Genomic DNA, 17,042 nt, shown 5'->3' with positions numbered 1-17,042 from the left:
GATGGCCTTAATTCGATATCTTCGTTTTTTTTTTTTTTTTTTTTTTTTTTTTTTTTTTTTTTTTTTTTGCATCCACGGCTTGAGTAAACAGAGAGTACTGGAAAGTCTTGGGATTGTTATGTGGCGTTGAAGGATCACCCGTTCCAGACTTGCAAGTCGATGCCATGATAAGTGCGCTGCCGACGTTTTAGCGCAAAAGGGGGCTTGTGGTGGTCAACCAGGTAAGCTTAAATGCCGAATTCCAGGCCCCCAAACAGTATTGATATGAAGGCTTTTTTTCCCCCCGGAACATAACCGCCGGGGAGGCTACTTAGCCAGTGGCGGCTCGCCTTTTTCAGGGCAGTCCTTTTGTCGCACGACAGTTATCCAGGTGTCCCTTGACACTTTCTCGCATACGAAAAAAAAAAAGCAACATTGAATCGTCACCTATTATGCACAGAATTTCGCAGATGGCTCGCTGCATACTCGTAGGTTCGTTTGAGGCAGGACTGGAAAGACACTAACCCGTTCACACGTTGATTGGGCCGATACTGTCTTGACAATTCGGTCCTAGTTCTAGCAATTAATTGGGTCTTCCTGGGGTTAAAGAGTTTTCAAAGAACCCAAGCAGCCTATATTGCGTTACTTTTTTACCTGTTCGACATGAGATGCATGCATGATATGGTGTATGCCATCACGCAATGTCACGACTTGAACATTGCGTGCTGTACCGAGAGTTCGTCATCTATCCAATTTCAACACAGGAAAGTCTTTTGGCCCGTGTCCTTCGTCCAAGAAAATAAGTCATTCACTTCGTTATTTTTCTTCCTCCTTCTCATACCATCGTGCCCCAGCAATCAATCCCCTGTCAAACCTATCAACTTAGCCGACTGCTCTCTCGTCCTAGACTAGGAATATAACCAACAGACACTCGCCGGATACACAAAAGATGACTTTGTTCGCCAAACCACCGGCCGAAATTGGAGAACCACCCCCCAAGCAGGCTACAATATGTCCAAAACATCCAATTAGAATCGTCAAACATAAACTCGGAGATTTTCCGACCTCCATCCATCCTAGACTTTGATTTCAAAATAAGTTTCACTAAGGGATTCTTCTACGGTGGTGGTATGCCCCCGTACATGAACTCGTCTCCGCTCGCGTCATCACTGCTGTCTCCCTCTTCCTCCCCATCAAGGTCTTCACCGACCAATCCGTCACCGCTGTGGCTTCTCGGACTTAGCACACCGCTTCCGTATGCGCTTTGAAGGTTGCTGAAGCTAAAGGACTGCCCGCCACCGAGACCACCCAGACCGCCGAGACCGCGACCTGCCGGCAGGCTGCCAGCCACACCGGCAGAACCAGGCGGGCCCCGAGCGCTCACTCCCGTTCCCATGGCCAGCTGCCGCCTCATGCCCTCAAAGTCGACTGCAGAGCCGCTACGGCTAACCAAAGGCTTCTCAGGCAGCTTGTTCAATAGTCCTGTGCTGATGTCGAGCATGCCCATGGCAAACTCGGTCAGTCCCCTGCCCTCGCCCGGTTTGGAGCTTACTGAGAGAGTCCATCGGTACTCTGCCAACCGCCTGCGGTACCAGTCGGCCTCTTGACGGCCCGGCGAGGTCGCCCACAGTAGGGAGCCGAACGTGCCTATGAGAGCGAAATTGGTCTTTGATGCAAAGTACCAAAACGCACGAAGGTGCGATGGCGTCAGGCGGTTGACAAAGTCCATAGCCGAAATCAGTCGAGCCTTGGCTGCACTCCTGCAGACATCCAATATCGTCTCGGGGCTTGCTGGTCCAAAATTTGGCGTGGGTGTCGGTGCGGATGCGGATGCTGGTGTTGCTGCCGCAGATGAAGGAGTGCCGTTTCCATTACCTGCACCTGTTGCCAGCTCTTCGGTAACGGCAAGGGAGCGGATAATACGTCGATGCAGTGTTATCTCGGTGGCAAAGTATGCCAGGTGTAAATAGCCAATACTGGTGAGTCTCCCGTTTTTGTTCGATGTGGGAAAACACTGTGACGGGGAAGCGCTGCTCGAGTCCATGCGAATCGGGCCGGGCAGCGAACTATACCACTCCCTCAGCCTTATTTGAATGGGCTTGGCCAACGAGAGGACCACCAACGTCCCCTGTGCTCCTGCATTCGATATTGTTTGCATCGCCTGCAAGGTGTAGAACGTATCCAAAGTCTCAGCAAGTATCTGTGTCAGCTGCACCATCTGTGCAAACAGAATCCGGCCTCTCTCGATATCCTCCCGATCCTCAACATTGTCGTCAGCCCACTCGTCGTCGGGGAAATCGCCTGGCGCAAGCTGCTGTACCGCCCAGTTGGACGCAAAAATATGTGAAGGGCGACCATGGACCAGCGAGCCCCATTTGTCCTGCATGTACAAGGCCCAGGCGAGTCGCTTTCGCAGCCCCTTTTCCCACAGGGGTATTTTCCAGGCGCTGGCATCGAGGTGAAGACCAAGCTCCTGTCCTATGGCCACGAGCTGTGCCGTCGGTGCCCATTGGTCTCCTTCGGGGCGCTGTGAGAGTAGTAGTCCTGCCTGTACCGTCGAGAGCTTTGGACGAAACATGGAATCGGCGAGCGTGTCGCGCACCAACCGCTCGAGGTCGGTGACGTTTGGTTTCGGTAACGACGCTAGATTCTCATCGTGGTCCCACCAGTTGATGGACAAGATGTATATGGCGGCAAGTAGCGGAGGTGAGATGTCACGGTAGTCCCTCTCGTACTTGTCATAAATTACTGATTTTTGCAGGACAGGAAAGCCAGGGTGGACGATGCGGAAGTATAGGTCGAGCAGCTTGCGGCCGTGCGGTGCAACAATCTTTTCGATTTCCTCCGAGTCGCTGGGCTGGTGCTCATAGCCGGGCGTGATATGATCCGGAAGCAGCAAAAAGGTATCATGCTCGCCGACTTTCCGCAAAGTGCCCCGCGCCAGCAGACTTTCATCATGAGGGTCGAAGGGAGAGAGGTTTATGAGCGACGGCTCAAAGTCGGTCGTCGGTCCTATGTACTGGCTATAACGGTCTTTTTGCAGACCCAAAGACCGTTTGAGGAGAGTCGGCCCTCCAAAGTTCGCCATATCCTCGATGAAAGAACTACTCGCAACGGTGCTGGAGAAACTGGCATGTCCAGGTTGGTGCTGGCGTTGCTTCCTGCTGTCAGACCAGCCGGGGGAGCTGTGATAGCCAGTCGAAGTTAGACAAGACAAGGCAAAAAGAGAAGACACAACAAGACCGCCGACAAAGAGGTTAAAATCAGATTATCGATGAGGGATGGTTGGGGGCAATATCGAATATTCAAGCTGAGGGGGTGTGAAGATCCAACGCGATACGCTCACTTTCCCACGAACAATGCGAGGGATCTAGCCATGCTGTAAACAGACATATTGCCGGGTTTGGCTGGCAGAGTCAAGGAACAGACGGGCACGTGGTGTGGCGCAAAGCGAGGTTGTATTATGATTATGCCGAACGGGGGGGTCATGAGCTATAAAAGCCGGGAACTACTAACCTTCTTTTGCTGTGGCTAACCTCCTGGTCGCCATTCAGCTTGCGCTTCCGTAGCGCCGGACTTTCAGCCAAGGAACAGTCCATACGGTTTGCCTGGCATGATATGCAGGTGTTACCTGTACTGTCCTGGTCATCATCCTCGCTGAGGATGCACTTTATTCGACGGCTCAGGCAGGCATCACAGGGCATAGACGGCTGGCCCCCGTTCATCGACGCCGAGTCTGATCCAGGTGAGTTAAGACCGCTCATATTATGGGAAAAGGCGTCCGACATGGTGCTCTGCCGACTCGGCGTTTTACGCGAGGGCTTGGGCGCGATGGGTATGGGGGCCGTCCTGGCCACGGCGATAGGTGTAGACATGGTTGCGTGGGCTTTTTGTTAGGGGGGGTTTATGGTGATAGTGGTTACGGATGGCGGCAAGTTTGTCGCTCTGGCCGTTTGGTGCAGCAGAGGGTGTGGAGGTGCTCCAGGGTGTGCGCCCAGGTCGATGCGGAGAACCTGGACTCGGTCAAAAAGACTTGCCGTAACAGCCTGGATTGTGCAAGCTCTCATGTAATGGCCGGAAATGTTTGCCGTAAGCCAAGACGACAAAGTCCCAGTGATGATGGTGCGGAGGACTGGGACTGGACCCAAGATTGCTGTCGAAAACAGTTGACCACTTGAGCGCGGCCGGCGGCAGCTCGATAAGCAGTACAGCCCCACGACTAACAAGAGTCCAGGCCTGGCAGGGCAACTAAGTGAACCAAACAGAGGCACGGAAATGTGCGATAGGAAATGACAGGGTCCACGGCAGTTGCAGCTAGACGGGAGCTTTCGGGGTGGTAGTTAAGCTCACGGGGCGGGTTGCTATCCGACCGATAAAGCAAGGGTGAAGATAAGACGCCCCCTCGAGACGACCGGGTTTAGAACGTCCTTAGGAGCTTCGGAGGGAACAAAGGGTGCTTAGCAAGTAACAAGAGGGTGTCGACTTCTCGCTTTGGTTGTTGATGAGGGGTGTTTTGGAACAAGATCTCATAAGAATAGGCAGACAAGAAAGGGGGGGGTTGAGGGCGTGAGGCCTTCCTTGGGGTGTTCCTCTTTTTTTTTGTGGTTCGACAAGCGGAAAATAGTAATAATGTGTGAATATCCAAACGGTCTGGTAAGTTGTCCGGACTTTTTTAGGCCCCTGTGATAATGGAGACGAGGAATAGATAAGCCAAGCTTATCAGCGTCATTGGATAGTTTGTTGCAGGCAAGACGGATGTAACGGAGAAGACATTAGTTCTTCTTTGGTTCGTATTTTTTTCTTGTCTCTCACCGAAAATCCGGGGTACGGTTTCATCCAACTGACTACTTTGTCGTATGTATATCGGCCGACTTTTTTTTGCTCTGTGGAATTGCTCAACTGTGGTGGTCACAAGAAGCGAGCAGGCAAGTAAGGCTAGATCGGATGGGACGGGAAAGCTGGGGAAAGCTGGAGACTACGATTGGATTATATTTCCAGGTCGTGTACCCATGGGGATGAATGTATTAGACGGATGAGCAGGTAGGTTAAGGTATTGTTCCTAGGTGGGCAAAATATGGTAAGGTGTTTGTTGGTAAAGTTAAGTAGGCAGATAAGAGAAAAAAAGAAGAAAAAATCGAATTGACTCGAAGAAGAGATGAGACGAGACAGACTGAGTACCGATCCGTACTTCGTAGGTGAGAGACCAAGCTAGGTAGATTGGGGTCTGGCTGGCTGGCTTAGGAGATTGATTCTAGGTACAGTTTGAGAAGTAGGCTCGAAGCATGTGCTAAAGTAAAAGGGAAGGAAGGGTATGTACGATGGGGAGGGTGGTTTGGGTAGGTACCTGCTATCGATGGTCGGTTTTTTGATCAGATCCACTCGAATTGAAGGTTGCCAGGATGCCCATATACGTCGGTAGCGGAAGTAGATACCTAATGCAGGTGGTAGGTAGGTAACTACCTAGGTAAATTTAATTCAAAAGATAAAAAAAAAAAACCCCCCTTCAAAGAACATGTCGACGTTCTGCTCACTTGGTGAATTACTGCGTAGGTAACAAAATGGTTTCCTATCCATAACACGCGTTGGTTTGCCCTCTTTGATTGTTTGTCTTGTGTTATTTTTTGATCGCACACGACCATTAACCACTTCCTCTCGGACTAGACCAGACAACAAACAGGTACCGTACCTATCTGCCTCCCAGCGATTCAATTCCGGGGCTCGGGGCAAAATCAAGATGCAGATAATGCAGTGTCAGGGAAGGACCCGGTCAAGCGAGTCTGGAGAGACCGGGGCCCATGCAGGTCGGTGCAACATGATAAGGCGGCACCCAGCATTTTCTTATCAGCCACCGCCTTGGTTCACCGTGGCATTAAACAACAGAAATACCTAATAGCAAAACTAAACTACGAGACATTCATCCACTCATTACCAAATAGAAAACGATTCGAAAACGACCAATGCCGGTTTACCGCCTCAATACCCCAATACAAATAACGTAATCGCGCAACTCTTTGCCCCTCGACCTGTGGACCCTTCAAGGTACAAGTGCTTTGCAAAATGTATACGTGGTAACGAACAGAGTTGCAAATTCGGCTCCTACTGTAGCAGACAGGGCTGGTTTGATTTTTTATTTTTGATTTTATTAATATTCACCTATCGAATTCGCCGTGTTCAATCGAGTGGGTATTCCCGACTTGATTTTGAGCTGCAGCAAAAAAAAAAAAAAAAAAGAATCGTTCGGGATGGCGCCCGTCAGCCCACCAGTTTCCAAATGCAGAACATGAATGCACGATACGCAGACAACCGAGACAAACTACTGTAAATAATTCACAGACTAAAGAAGCCCAGACTAGCAAAACATAGCCTAGGTCGGCAAACAGCCCTCGTCTTGCTTCAATTGTGTTAGTACATCTCGTCTCATTCGTGGGGCTCCCACATGGTCCCCCACACACGTCCCAAGCCAGCCGCGCAAAGAGGGCTTGGGATGGTGCTTGCAGCGTGCATCTTATGTAATGGGTAACTCCTAAAGGGTCTTGGGGTTCTTGGGCTTGGAGCCTGTCAACAGTTGTCACCGGCATCGCAAGGGTCTTCCACTGGATATTGTGGAGCAAAAGAAACTGAGGGGACAGGTTACAAGCAGTGAAGCGGTCTGACAGCGCTGCGAAAGACTGATACTACTTAGAATGACATCATTGGTGATCCCAAAAGAGAGAAAGCAGTTTTCCCAAGGCATATCACGCAAAAAGAAAAAAAAAAAACAGAGCAAGCGGAAACGAAACCCAGACTGTTGGTAAACAAAAATGGAGACTTGGACTACCTCGAAGAAGGCCATACTTCTATATACGGAATACCGGTATGCATTCCTGTACCGCCATTCTGGTCGACAATGGTATTAAATACCTTACCTATCTAATTACCCAGTACTCCGTAAGCATTTTGTAATACGAAAATTCTGAGTTAGTCACATACCCGTAATTTTTCCATTGATTGCCTAGGTATTTAGTATCGTACATGGATGGTATCGGCTTTCTGTCCGTTCCATTGATCTGTACGGTGATGGTGATTAACCGAGTACAGGGATTACATACATATTTGGTACGCAATAAGGTCAGAACTGCTGTTGTACGTGGTACATACTCCATACCGTTATGTGTTGTGCATTGAAGTGGTGCCAGAGAGAGATGGGGCAAAGCAAACATTCAAAAAGTAATATGTTTTGCATGCCACCACACATTTACATACATCCAAGTTATCAAGCGGGAGTCAATCAATCTTCATGTTTGCGTCAGTCACTAAGTCAGTTAATAGCCTTTTCTAAAATCAATGACAAATTTCTTGGCTTGCTTCTTGTGTTCTGCATTGCCACCATAGCTTGGGTTCCATGGTGGGGCAATCGGGCGTAGGTGCGGGGTTCAACGCCTAAGACCTACCCTACCTGACCCAAGCATCAGGAGCTTCCATGAAAACCACCCCGCGCTGGGTTTTATGCTGACTTTTGCTACGTCATTCGACCCCCAGCAACTCCCCTCAAAAATTATAGTATTTTGTCTTGACTGGCGCAAATGTATTCGTGATTTGAAGTACAAAATAATAGGTACGGTTAGCTCTTTGGAATCGCACGTAGATGAAACCAGCAGCATATTGTCTTTGCTTGGTTGGTATGCGATGGAGCTGTCCCACAATGCGTGCAAGAAGAAGGTGCCAGCGGGACCGGAACGGAGTGGTTGCTTATACATGTCATGTCAACATCATCCGGTTTTTCAATTCCAGCTCTGCCTCGTCTCCGTATAAACCATCAATTCATCAAACCAAGAACCTCTTCCCGCGTGAAATTCGTCAATTTACGCTCGCCAAGCTTGCATTCTTATCCTAAAACTTTTACTCTCCTACCCAAGTAGCTATTTAACCATAGATAGTCTAGGTACACACTTAACGACACAAGCCTAAAATGCCGCAAGCAAGCTCTCTTCCCGCCTGGGCCGAGCTTCAAGCTCACCGTGACTCCGTGGGCAAGAGCTTCGTGCTCAAGGAGGCCTTTGCTTCCGACCCTGAGCGCTTCTCGAAATTCACACGCACCTTCAAGCTCCCCGAGTCCGTGGGCTCGACCGAGATCCTCTTTGACTTCAGCAAGAATTTCCTCACAGATGAGACACTCGACCTCCTGACCAAGCTTGCTGAGCAAGCCGGGGTCGAGAAGAAGCGCGAATCCATGTTCAAAGGCGAGAAGATCAACTTCACCGAGGGTCGGGCTGTCTACCATGCTGCGCTGCGCAATGTCGGATCAGAACCGTGGCCTATGTCTGTCGACGGTGTCGACGTCATGGGCACCAAGGGTGGTGTTAACGACGTCCTCCAGCACATGAAGGAGTTCTCGGGGCAGGTCCGGAGCGGCGAGTGGAAGGGTTACACAGGCAAGAAGCTCACCAACATTGTCAACATTGGCATTGGTGGTTCTGACCTGTAAGTAATTTTCTGTTTTTCGACGACAACTGGGTTCTGCGTTGGCCTGCAGATACTAACCCACCACTTTCCATGTCAAATCTAGGGGCCCTGTCATGGTCACCGAGGCACTCAAGCACTATGGTGCCAAAGACATGACACTTCACTTCGTCTCCAACATCGATGGCACTCACATGGCCGAGGCACTTGCCGCTTCCGATCCCGAGACGACATTGTTCCTTGTTGCTTCCAAGACCTTCACCACAGCCGAGACGACGACCAACGCCAACACGGCCAAGTCATGGTTCCTCGAGAAGACGGAGAACAAGGGCGATATTGCCAAACACTTTGTGGCTCTGTCGACCAACGAGGGCGAGGTCACCAAGTTCGGTATCGACGCCAAGAACATGTTTGGCTTCGAGAGCTGGGTAGGCGGTCGCTACTCAGTCTGGAGTGCCATTGGCCTCAGTGTTGCACTCTATATTGGTTACGACAACTTCCACAAGTTCTTGGTCGGTGCGCACGCCATGGACAAGCACTTCCGTGAGACACCACTCAAGGAGAACATCCCTGCTATTGCAGGTCTGCTGAGCGTGTGGTACTCTGACTTTTACAATGCCCAGACACATCTGGTCGCACCGTAAGTACCCAATAATATCTGACTTTGGTCAGGGCTCTTATTTTAGAAAAGTAAACTAGACCCACTGACTTCTTTCTGTGACCAGATTCGACCAGTACCTTCACCGCTTCCCTGCCTACCTTCAGCAGTTGTCGATGGAGTCCAACGGAAAGAGCATCACCTCCGACGGGACCCCGGCTAAATACACAACCGGTGAGTGGCACATCTAAGTTTTTTTAAGGTTACCACCGCTAACCACATTATCTCCACAGGCCCCATCCTCTTTGGCGAGCCATGCACCAACGCACAGCACTCCTTCTTCCAGCTCGTGCACCAGGGTACCAAGTTGATACCTACAGACTTCATCCTGGCGGCCAAGTCACACAACCCCATCTCAGACAATCTGCATCAGAAGATGCTGGCGTCCAACTACCTTGCCCAGGCTGAGGCGCTCATGGTCGGCAAGACTGCTGAACAAGTCCGTGCCGACGACAGCAGCGTCCCGGACGACCTGGTGCCACACAAGGTGTTCCTTGGAAACAGGCCAACGACTTCAATCCTCGTTGGTGGTCACATTGGACCCGCTGAGCTGGGAGCCCTCATCGTTTATTACGAGCACCTTACGTTCACCGAGGGTGCCGTCTGGGACATCAACTCGTTCGACCAGTGGGGCGTGGAGCTCGGCAAGGTTCTGGCCAAGAAGATTCTCCAAGAGTTGAACGAGGCGGGCAACGGACAGGGCCATGATTCATCAACCGGTGGGCTCATTGGCGCCTTTAAGAAGTACAGCAACTTGTAAGAGTTGAACGTAGTGTTTCTCGGCCAGGTTTAGCGCAGTCCAGAACTATTTTTATTCCAAAAGGTGGTCTGCCCCGTAAGTGTGGATCGTGTAGTTTTCCAGACAGCATGAACAATATGAGAACAACTTAGCAAGAAACACAGCTTCTATCATACTGGCCAAACTTACTGTCTCTCGATTTGTAGCGAGGCTTGCCTAGACGGTCTCGTCAGGGGCTTAGCGGGGCTCTTATGCTTTCGTCTCGCAGCTTTTTCGGTGGGTATCTGAGGATATTGGGGCCTTGGGTCGCGACACCATGCAAACCTCTCGATACTTCTCTGTGGGTGTATTAGCACCGCTCTGGGGAATCTCCATTTCGAATTCGCCAGCAACCCCGAAGCCCAGGGGTTGATAAATTGGGACGGCCTCAAGGGTGCCTTTCAAGATAGACGGGAACATTGCGAGTTTGGGCGTTAGCCAAACCCGACTCGACCAACAACGTCCCTGCCCCTTGCCCCTGGTAGTCAGGGTCGACACAGAGAAATTAAAGCCGTACGGATGACTGGTTTAGCCGATGCCTGACCTGACTCTTTGCCACGGCGACTTATGGTAGCAAGTCTGCCCGCGCATCAACTCTCGGCGTTTGCTGCAAGTGCAGCGTACTGCTCCAAATACTCCTTTCGGCAACCTTTTGAGTACTTGAGCTCGCTGTCTTCGATCTTGGATGGCTGCTGATCCCGGTCGCTGGTGTCTGTTTCCCAACACGTGAAACCGGACACGCAGCCAGACGTGATGTGCTCAGCTATGAGAGCTCGGTTGGTTGGCGAACTTCTCACAAGTCCATAATTTCTGCCCAAGAAGATTTCAAGCTGACGGATGCTCTCATCCGTTGGCAATTGAGCTTGCAGTAGTGAGTTTGGATTCATCGCCTTGACATGGATCTCTGCCATGCGTTGGCAACCACTCTCGCTGGGTTCCAGTATCTCAAACATGATGCCCAGTGATGTGGTGATCAAAGACCCGCTCTAGGTTGCCAAGTAGGTACCTACCTAAGTACCTGGGTAGTTTCGGTTGAATGACACAGATTTGGTAGGAAAGAGGCAGGTTGAGTGTCATATAATGTGAAATGCAAGTACAAAAAAGTACTTCTCGCAAACTTGCCGAGATCAAGGTGGATTCCATGCCACGTGATGTGTGTTGGACTTTTGCCGTGCCAACAGTAATCAGAAGGTGTTTACGCACAAACAAACCATCACCAACTGCCAACTACCTTACCAACAACCTTGTGCCTCGGTTCTACTTTTGCAGAGGATGTTACTTCGTATAAAAAAATAAAAAAAACCATCACCGTTAGCGGCTATTGATGGGAAACTTTCCGATCCGAGATGCTTCGTTGACGTCATTGAACGGGGGAGCGGCTACGGCATGAAAGACGGACGAAAGGCTGAATCGACATGCGGCCGGAGTAAATAGTATACCGAGTTTCCTGCTAACGATTTTGTCGATGAGAATTCCCTAGAGTCTCTCTCCTTGGTGGCGTCATTTCTAATCCATCGACAGGGCGTAAAAAGATCGGGGGTGCATGAATGATTGAGTACGGTATTGCTCCGCGGCGAAGCGGAAGAAACTGTTCATCTTCTAACTACCTATTCAGTGATCCAAAGTTGCGGGAAATCCACTCCCCGCAAAGCTCTGGAGATTTGCGCGTCATGAATGATGGCGATTTACACAGCTTTCTTGACGGGCAGAGTCAGTCAACTACGTCACCCAAACTGATATCCACATTAAGCTAGCAAATCGCCAAAACCCACTGGTGGCAACCTACATACCTACCTCTCCTGATGAGTAAATGGGTTAGGTAGGTAAATGCAATACCTGGTATGGCTTGTGGTACAATGATATCAGCCGGTGTATATAAAGAAAAGACCGTGGAGGTCTTGGTTGTGGTTGTGTCTGGGATTTAATATTCACTTTTTTTTATAGACAAAACATCACCTGGTCCACCAGCTATCTAGCCTCTGATCACTTTTTCATCAACTCGATACACTTAGTTTTATACACCTTAGAAGAACATACCCCAGTCATCAACAAAATGGGTTACCCAGACACTTTCGAAGGCTTCTGCGTCGACTCGCCAAAGACGTGGAACAAGTTTTCCAAGCAGGAACTCAAGCCGAAGCCCTTTGAAGACTACGATATCGACGTTGAAATAGCAGCCTGCGGAGTGTGCGGTTCAGACATCCATACCCTCACGGGCGGCTGGGGAGACTTCCAAGGCCCGCTCTGCGTCGGCCACGAGGTGGTCGGCCGCGCCGTCCGGGTGGGCAGCAAGGTCCGGTCTGAAATCAAGGAGGGCGACCGCGTCGGAGTTGGCGCACAGGTCTGGGCCTGCCTAAAGTGCAAGGTGTGCGAGAGCAAGAACGAAAACTACTGCCCTCACATGGTGGACACGTACAATGCAAAATATGAGGACGGCAGCAGCGCCCACGGCGGCTATGCCAGCCACATCCGCGCTCACGAGTACTTCACCTTTAAGATCCCCGACGGGCTCGAGACGGAGATTGCCGCGCCGCTGCTGTGCGCAGGAATCACCGTCTACTCCCCCCTGTTCCGCGCGGGAGTAGGCCCAGGAAAGAAGGTCGCCGTCGTAGGCATCGGTGGTCTGGGCCACCTGGGCGTGCAGTTCTCCAAGGCCCTCGGCGCAGAGACGTACGCCATCACTCACTCCAAGAACAAGGTCGAGGACGCAAAGAAGCTGGGCGCAAAGGAGGTCATTGTCAGCTCCGACAAGGACTGGCACAAGCCGTACGCCTTCACCTTTGACTTTATCCTCAACGCCGCCGACGCCCTGGATCAGTTCGACCTCCCAGCCTACATGTCTACGCTCAACATCGAGGGCCAGTTCCACACCGTCGGCATCTCGGACAAGCCCGTACCGCAGCTCACCGCTTTCGCTTTTGCCCCCAACGCCGCCAAACTGACCGGTAGTCACCTCGGTAACCACCAGGAGATGGATGCTATGTTGAAGCTGGCAGCCGAGAAGAACGTCAGGCCGTGGGTCGAGACGATTGACGTTTCGGAGGAAGGTTGCAAGAAGGCGGTCGAGGGTGTCAAGGACAACAAGGTCCGTTATAGATACACGCTGACTGGCTTTGACAAGGCTTTTAGCCGTTGAAGACAAACATCATCTCGTTTTGGATTTGATGGAAAGGAATGTAATGTAGCAATAACGATGCTTTGAGCGTAATCATTTGACTTTTTGCTCTCATGATAGTATTTTTTATCTGGTGGATAAGTAAGCTTGCCTCGTTTGTTTCCTTTAGATACAGTCGTAATGTCTTTTTCAACATTAATCTGCAGTAAAGCAGCTTGGATGACGCTTGGTTAAGACCGAGGCCGGGGTTTCTCCCATTCCACACTCATTGCCCCTTTTAGAGCAGAGGGATTATTCTAATTAGCCAGCTCCCTTTCTACCACGGTGTATCTAACTCTCATAGAGACGCAGAACTTGGATGGCGTTTTCGCCCATGACTCCAGCAGCCGCCGTCGATCCACTACCCAGGGCCTTGTCAACGGCCTCAGCATTAAGCCCTACACTCTCCCAGGCGCCATCTTCGTCACTGGTCAGCGGCGGGAAGAAGGGATGGTCGGTTCCGAACATTAGTCTGTCCACGCCGCTCGCGTCGATGGCTGCCTTGAGCCCGACCTCGGAGTAGATTACAGCGTCCAGATAGACCTGATCCTTGAGTACATCCCAGATCGTCCGGCGGCCTGATCCCGGCCCACCTGCCTTGCCCTCCCGCATCAGGTGGCCATCGTGAAGTATACAGCTCTCAATCCTGCCAGCCAGGAAGGGGAGCGTGCCGCCGCTGTGGGCCAGGAGCATCTTGAGGCTGGGGACGCGGTCAAACACGCCCGCCAGGTACATGCGCGCAACGGCGATGGTCGTCTCCATTGGAAAGCCCAGCGCGAGAGGGAGAACGTGGCCGTATTCGGCGCTTGCCCGGGGGCCCCAGACGTCGTTTGGAAGGCCGTAGTGCGGGTGGAGAAACACCATGAGCTGGGCTGCACCCAAGGCATCGAATATAGGCAGCAGGTCGGGATCATCGAGACCCTTGCCTAGACCCGAAGTGCCTAGGATCACTCCACGGCAGTACTTTAACGACTTGACGTGAGATATGGAGGCGAGGACAGTGTCCAGGGGTGCTGTCAGGGGCAATGTCGCAAAGAAAAAGAGGCGGCCTGGGTGCTGGTTGCACATTGAATCGAACTCATTGTTGATCGACTCTCCGATTGAGCCGGCCTCAGACGGATCAAGAAAGTCAAGCCATGGGTTTGCCAGGGATATGACTGATATGTCGATCTTGTGGGTGTTCATAAAGTGAATCTTTTGTTCAAGCGACGCATAGTGTTTTGTCAAGGGCCGGCCCGGTGGGTTTGCATGCTTGTCGGGAGCATCACTTGAGGCGGCATTATTCAATGATTCTACTTCTGCCGCAAGTAAAATGAGCCTTGGGTCTTGAGTAGGGTCGAACGTGCGGACTAGAGGAATGGTCTGTCTAGCCTTTAAGATGTCGACATATGAGGGAGGGTACATATGTGTATGTATGTCAACAATGCGGTTTGAGGACGCCATGGTGTGTATATTCGGTTCCGTCTCAACCGGGACGTTGTGTTAAATGAAGTCAAGTATGTGAGTATGTGTGAGTTTTTGTGTCTTGAGGGAATAAAAGGGATAAAATGCACATCAATAAATACAACTCCAAGTGTACTCAAAACAACTATCAAGTTGATGCTAGAGCCCTCGATAGTGTTTATCGTGGAGTCGAGGCTACGCAAGAACACCAGACTCCATCTAATTACCCCTCTACGTAGTATAAGAAAGACCCTTGGGTTGATTCGGCCACAGATAGCTGATAGCGAATAGACAACTTCCATGTTGCCTAGTGCCTAGAGTAATACTAATAAGTACTACGTAGGAGAAATGGCTCCATACCCCGCAGTATCCCCCCCACTAAGGGGCCGAATAGGGTATACCAGGCAAATTGTATCTCGGCAGGTGCAGACGAGTGGATGCTGGCATACACACCAGGAAGGTGGCAGTTTATAGTAAAATGGGCTCAGGGCGAGATAGCTGGAACAGCCCCCCTCTAAATCGATCGATACCGGGCCCGTGCAGTTTGTAAGATAACAAGAGACGGAGGTCCTGGCCGAAACAAAACTGCCACCATCTGAAGATCATGACCATGAAACTGCTTCTAGAAAGCAGTGAAGATAACCTTTCGATTGAATATCAGATCATCGCTGGCCAGAATCGCTAGCTAGAAAAAAAGACTTTTCAATCAATAAGAGCAACACAACAAGAGCGGGACAGGGCCAACTTTCGTCACACCCAATAGCCACATAATTCTTTATTGCACTCGCCGACCTGAGAGATTTCACACCATACCTACTTACTGTATAGTAAAAATGGAAAAGGCAGCAGTGTCAGCCGAGGGCCTTCTCATCCCAGTATGTACTTCGTAAATACAGTCCCCTCATCCCGCTTTTTGAAAAAAAACCCAGTTAAGTTTATTGACAGTTTTGATAAAAAAAAAAAAAAAAACTCCAGCTCATCGACTTTTCAAAATTTCTAAATGGCGATGAAGCACAAAGACAGGAAACCGCCAAGGCCATTCTTCATGGGTTCCAGACAGCTGGGTTCATTTATTTGCAGAACCTACCCATAGAGCCTGAAGTCTTGTCCCATGTTTTCTCCACGTCGGCCAAGTTCTTCACCGTGCCGCTCGAGACAAAGATGGATCTTGCTTGGACGACTCCGGCCAGCAACCGAGGATACTCGGCACCCGGCCGTGAGAAGGTGACCCAGTTGGCCGACATTGAAGAGGTCAAAAAGCTCAAGGACGGGAATCCTGACATCAAAGAGAGCTTTGAAATCGGCCGCGAAGGAGTCCCCGAATTTCCAAACCAGTGGCCCAAGGACGACACTGAGGCGACAGCCGAGTTCAAGCCTACGATGCTCGACTTTTTCGACCGATGCAAGTCCATCCACGTCGAGGTTATGCGGGCCATCGCTGTGGGTATGGGACTCGAGGACGCGGCCTATTTCGACCGCTTTGTCGACGTGGGTGACAACACCCTTCGACTGCTGCACTATCCGGCAGTCGACCGTAATGTGTTCAAGATCAACCCGGGGCAGGTCCGCGCCGGCGAACACTCTGATTATGGATCCATTACCCTCCTATTCCAGGACGCCAGGGGTGGTTTGCAAGTGAAGGGGCCAAACGGTGTCTTTGTGGACGCGACCCCGATCCCCGGCACCTGCGTTGTCAATGCCGGTGACCTGCTTGCACGCTGGAGCAATGACACCATCAAGAGCACCATCCACCGTGTAGTCGAGCCGCCTTCAGCCGAAGGTGATGTATACCCGCCTCGGTACAGCATTGCGTGAGTCAATTTCTTTCCCAAGTGTTAAACCTAAATCTTGAATTTCTTTTTTTCCAGACTTGGGCGACTGACAGCTGCATCCTTGGGCAGCTATTTCTGCAACCCCAACAGCGACGCGTACATTGAGACCATCCCGGGAACGTATCAAACGGAAGCGGATAAGAAGTATGAGGGTATTCACAGTGGTAAATACCTTGAGCAACGGCTGGCAGCAACCTACTGAGCCGACAGGCAGGTAATACATATATAAGTTGACTTGCTACTGTACACCTCGTCGCTTCAGCAAAGCGCATGATAAAATTAAAGAACATTCGATGGAAGAAAATAAGAAACATGCTTGCTCATCTATCAAAACAGACGGATGGTTTGAAAGTACTTGAGCAGTCCCTAAAGGGTCCACACGTAACTGGATGGATGTAAGGTGCACGAAGAGGACGTATCAGAGAAGCATTTGTAGCGAGCTCCGCTCACGCTTTTGATGCGATAGTAGGGATATAAAGCTTCTGAGGAGGTCTGGTCGAGCCACAGGTTGTGTTGTGATGATGGTTTGAGCAGGATTCGCCTACAAGTTCAGTGAAGTAGCTGGTGAATATTTGGTGGATCTGCGGCAGAGACCCACTATACGATGATGCTATAGGCGCACTGTCCACTCACTGTAGCAATCGCTGAACATGCTATAGGTAGTATCGATAACAGCTTGGCAACCACACACGTCACGGACGATTTTCTACGCAGCAACCGTCAGGGACGTCTTCACCATCACCCATTTCAACAAAAGAA

The 17,042-nt window shown here is 50.7% G+C and overlaps 6 protein-coding genes across 6 annotated transcripts; 3 read left to right on the top strand and 3 right to left on the bottom strand.

Moving 5' to 3' along the window:
• Positions 1-321: 321 nt before the first annotated feature.
• PgNI_00908 (uncharacterized protein) lies at positions 322-4,529 on the bottom strand. Its single transcript, XM_031120985.1, has 2 exons — positions 3,496-4,529; positions 322-3,164 (listed from the first exon to the last, which is right to left on the bottom strand). Exons 1-2 carry the CDS (start codon positions 3,852-3,854, stop codon positions 1,097-1,099), a joined length of 2,427 nt encoding a protein of 808 aa, XP_030988065.1. The 5' UTR covers positions 3,855-4,529; the 3' UTR covers positions 322-1,096.
• Positions 4,530-7,776: 3,247 nt separating this feature from the next.
• PgNI_00907 (uncharacterized protein) lies at positions 7,777-9,978 on the top strand. The gene is made up of 4 exons (XM_031120984.1): positions 7,777-8,439; positions 8,525-9,058; positions 9,144-9,250; positions 9,310-9,978. Exons 1-4 carry the CDS (start codon positions 7,928-7,930, stop codon positions 9,834-9,836), a joined length of 1,680 nt encoding a protein of 559 aa, XP_030988068.1. The 5' UTR covers positions 7,777-7,927; the 3' UTR covers positions 9,837-9,978.
• A 466-nt stretch (positions 9,979-10,444) lies between these two features.
• PgNI_00906 (uncharacterized protein) lies at positions 10,445-10,807 on the bottom strand (the record flags this gene model as incomplete). The annotated part of the gene is made up of 1 exon (XM_031120983.1): positions 10,445-10,807. The coding sequence occupies one exon, from the start codon at positions 10,805-10,807 to the stop codon at positions 10,445-10,447; it is 363 nt and encodes a 120-aa protein (XP_030988067.1).
• A 1,100-nt stretch (positions 10,808-11,907) lies between these two features.
• Positions 11,908-12,990, top strand: PgNI_00905 (uncharacterized protein; the record flags this gene model as incomplete). Its single annotated transcript, XM_031120982.1, has 1 exon — positions 11,908-12,990. The coding sequence occupies one exon, from the start codon at positions 11,908-11,910 to the stop codon at positions 12,988-12,990; it is 1,083 nt and encodes a 360-aa protein (XP_030988070.1).
• Positions 12,991-13,299: 309 nt separating this feature from the next.
• PgNI_00904 (uncharacterized protein) lies at positions 13,300-14,451 on the bottom strand (the record flags this gene model as incomplete). The annotated part of the gene is made up of 1 exon (XM_031120981.1): positions 13,300-14,451. The coding sequence occupies one exon, from the start codon at positions 14,449-14,451 to the stop codon at positions 13,300-13,302; it is 1,152 nt and encodes a 383-aa protein (XP_030988069.1).
• A 542-nt stretch (positions 14,452-14,993) lies between these two features.
• On the top strand, positions 14,994-16,788 carry PgNI_00903 (uncharacterized protein). Its single transcript, XM_031120980.1, has 3 exons — positions 14,994-15,326; positions 15,427-16,262; positions 16,353-16,788. Exons 1-3 carry the CDS (start codon positions 15,285-15,287, stop codon positions 16,483-16,485), a joined length of 1,011 nt encoding a protein of 336 aa, XP_030988072.1. The 5' UTR covers positions 14,994-15,284; the 3' UTR covers positions 16,486-16,788.
• The last annotated feature ends 254 nt before the right edge of the window (positions 16,789-17,042 follow it).

The sequence above is a fragment of the Pyricularia grisea genome (assembly GCF_004355905.1).
Source record: "Pyricularia grisea strain NI907 chromosome Unknown Pyricularia_grisea_NI907_Scaffold_1, whole genome shotgun sequence".
Classification (NCBI taxonomy): Eukaryota; Fungi; Ascomycota; class Sordariomycetes; order Magnaporthales; family Pyriculariaceae; genus Pyricularia; species Pyricularia grisea.
The sequence above is the reverse complement of the archived record's forward strand: the minus strand, read 5'-3'. Positions and strand labels throughout refer to the sequence as shown.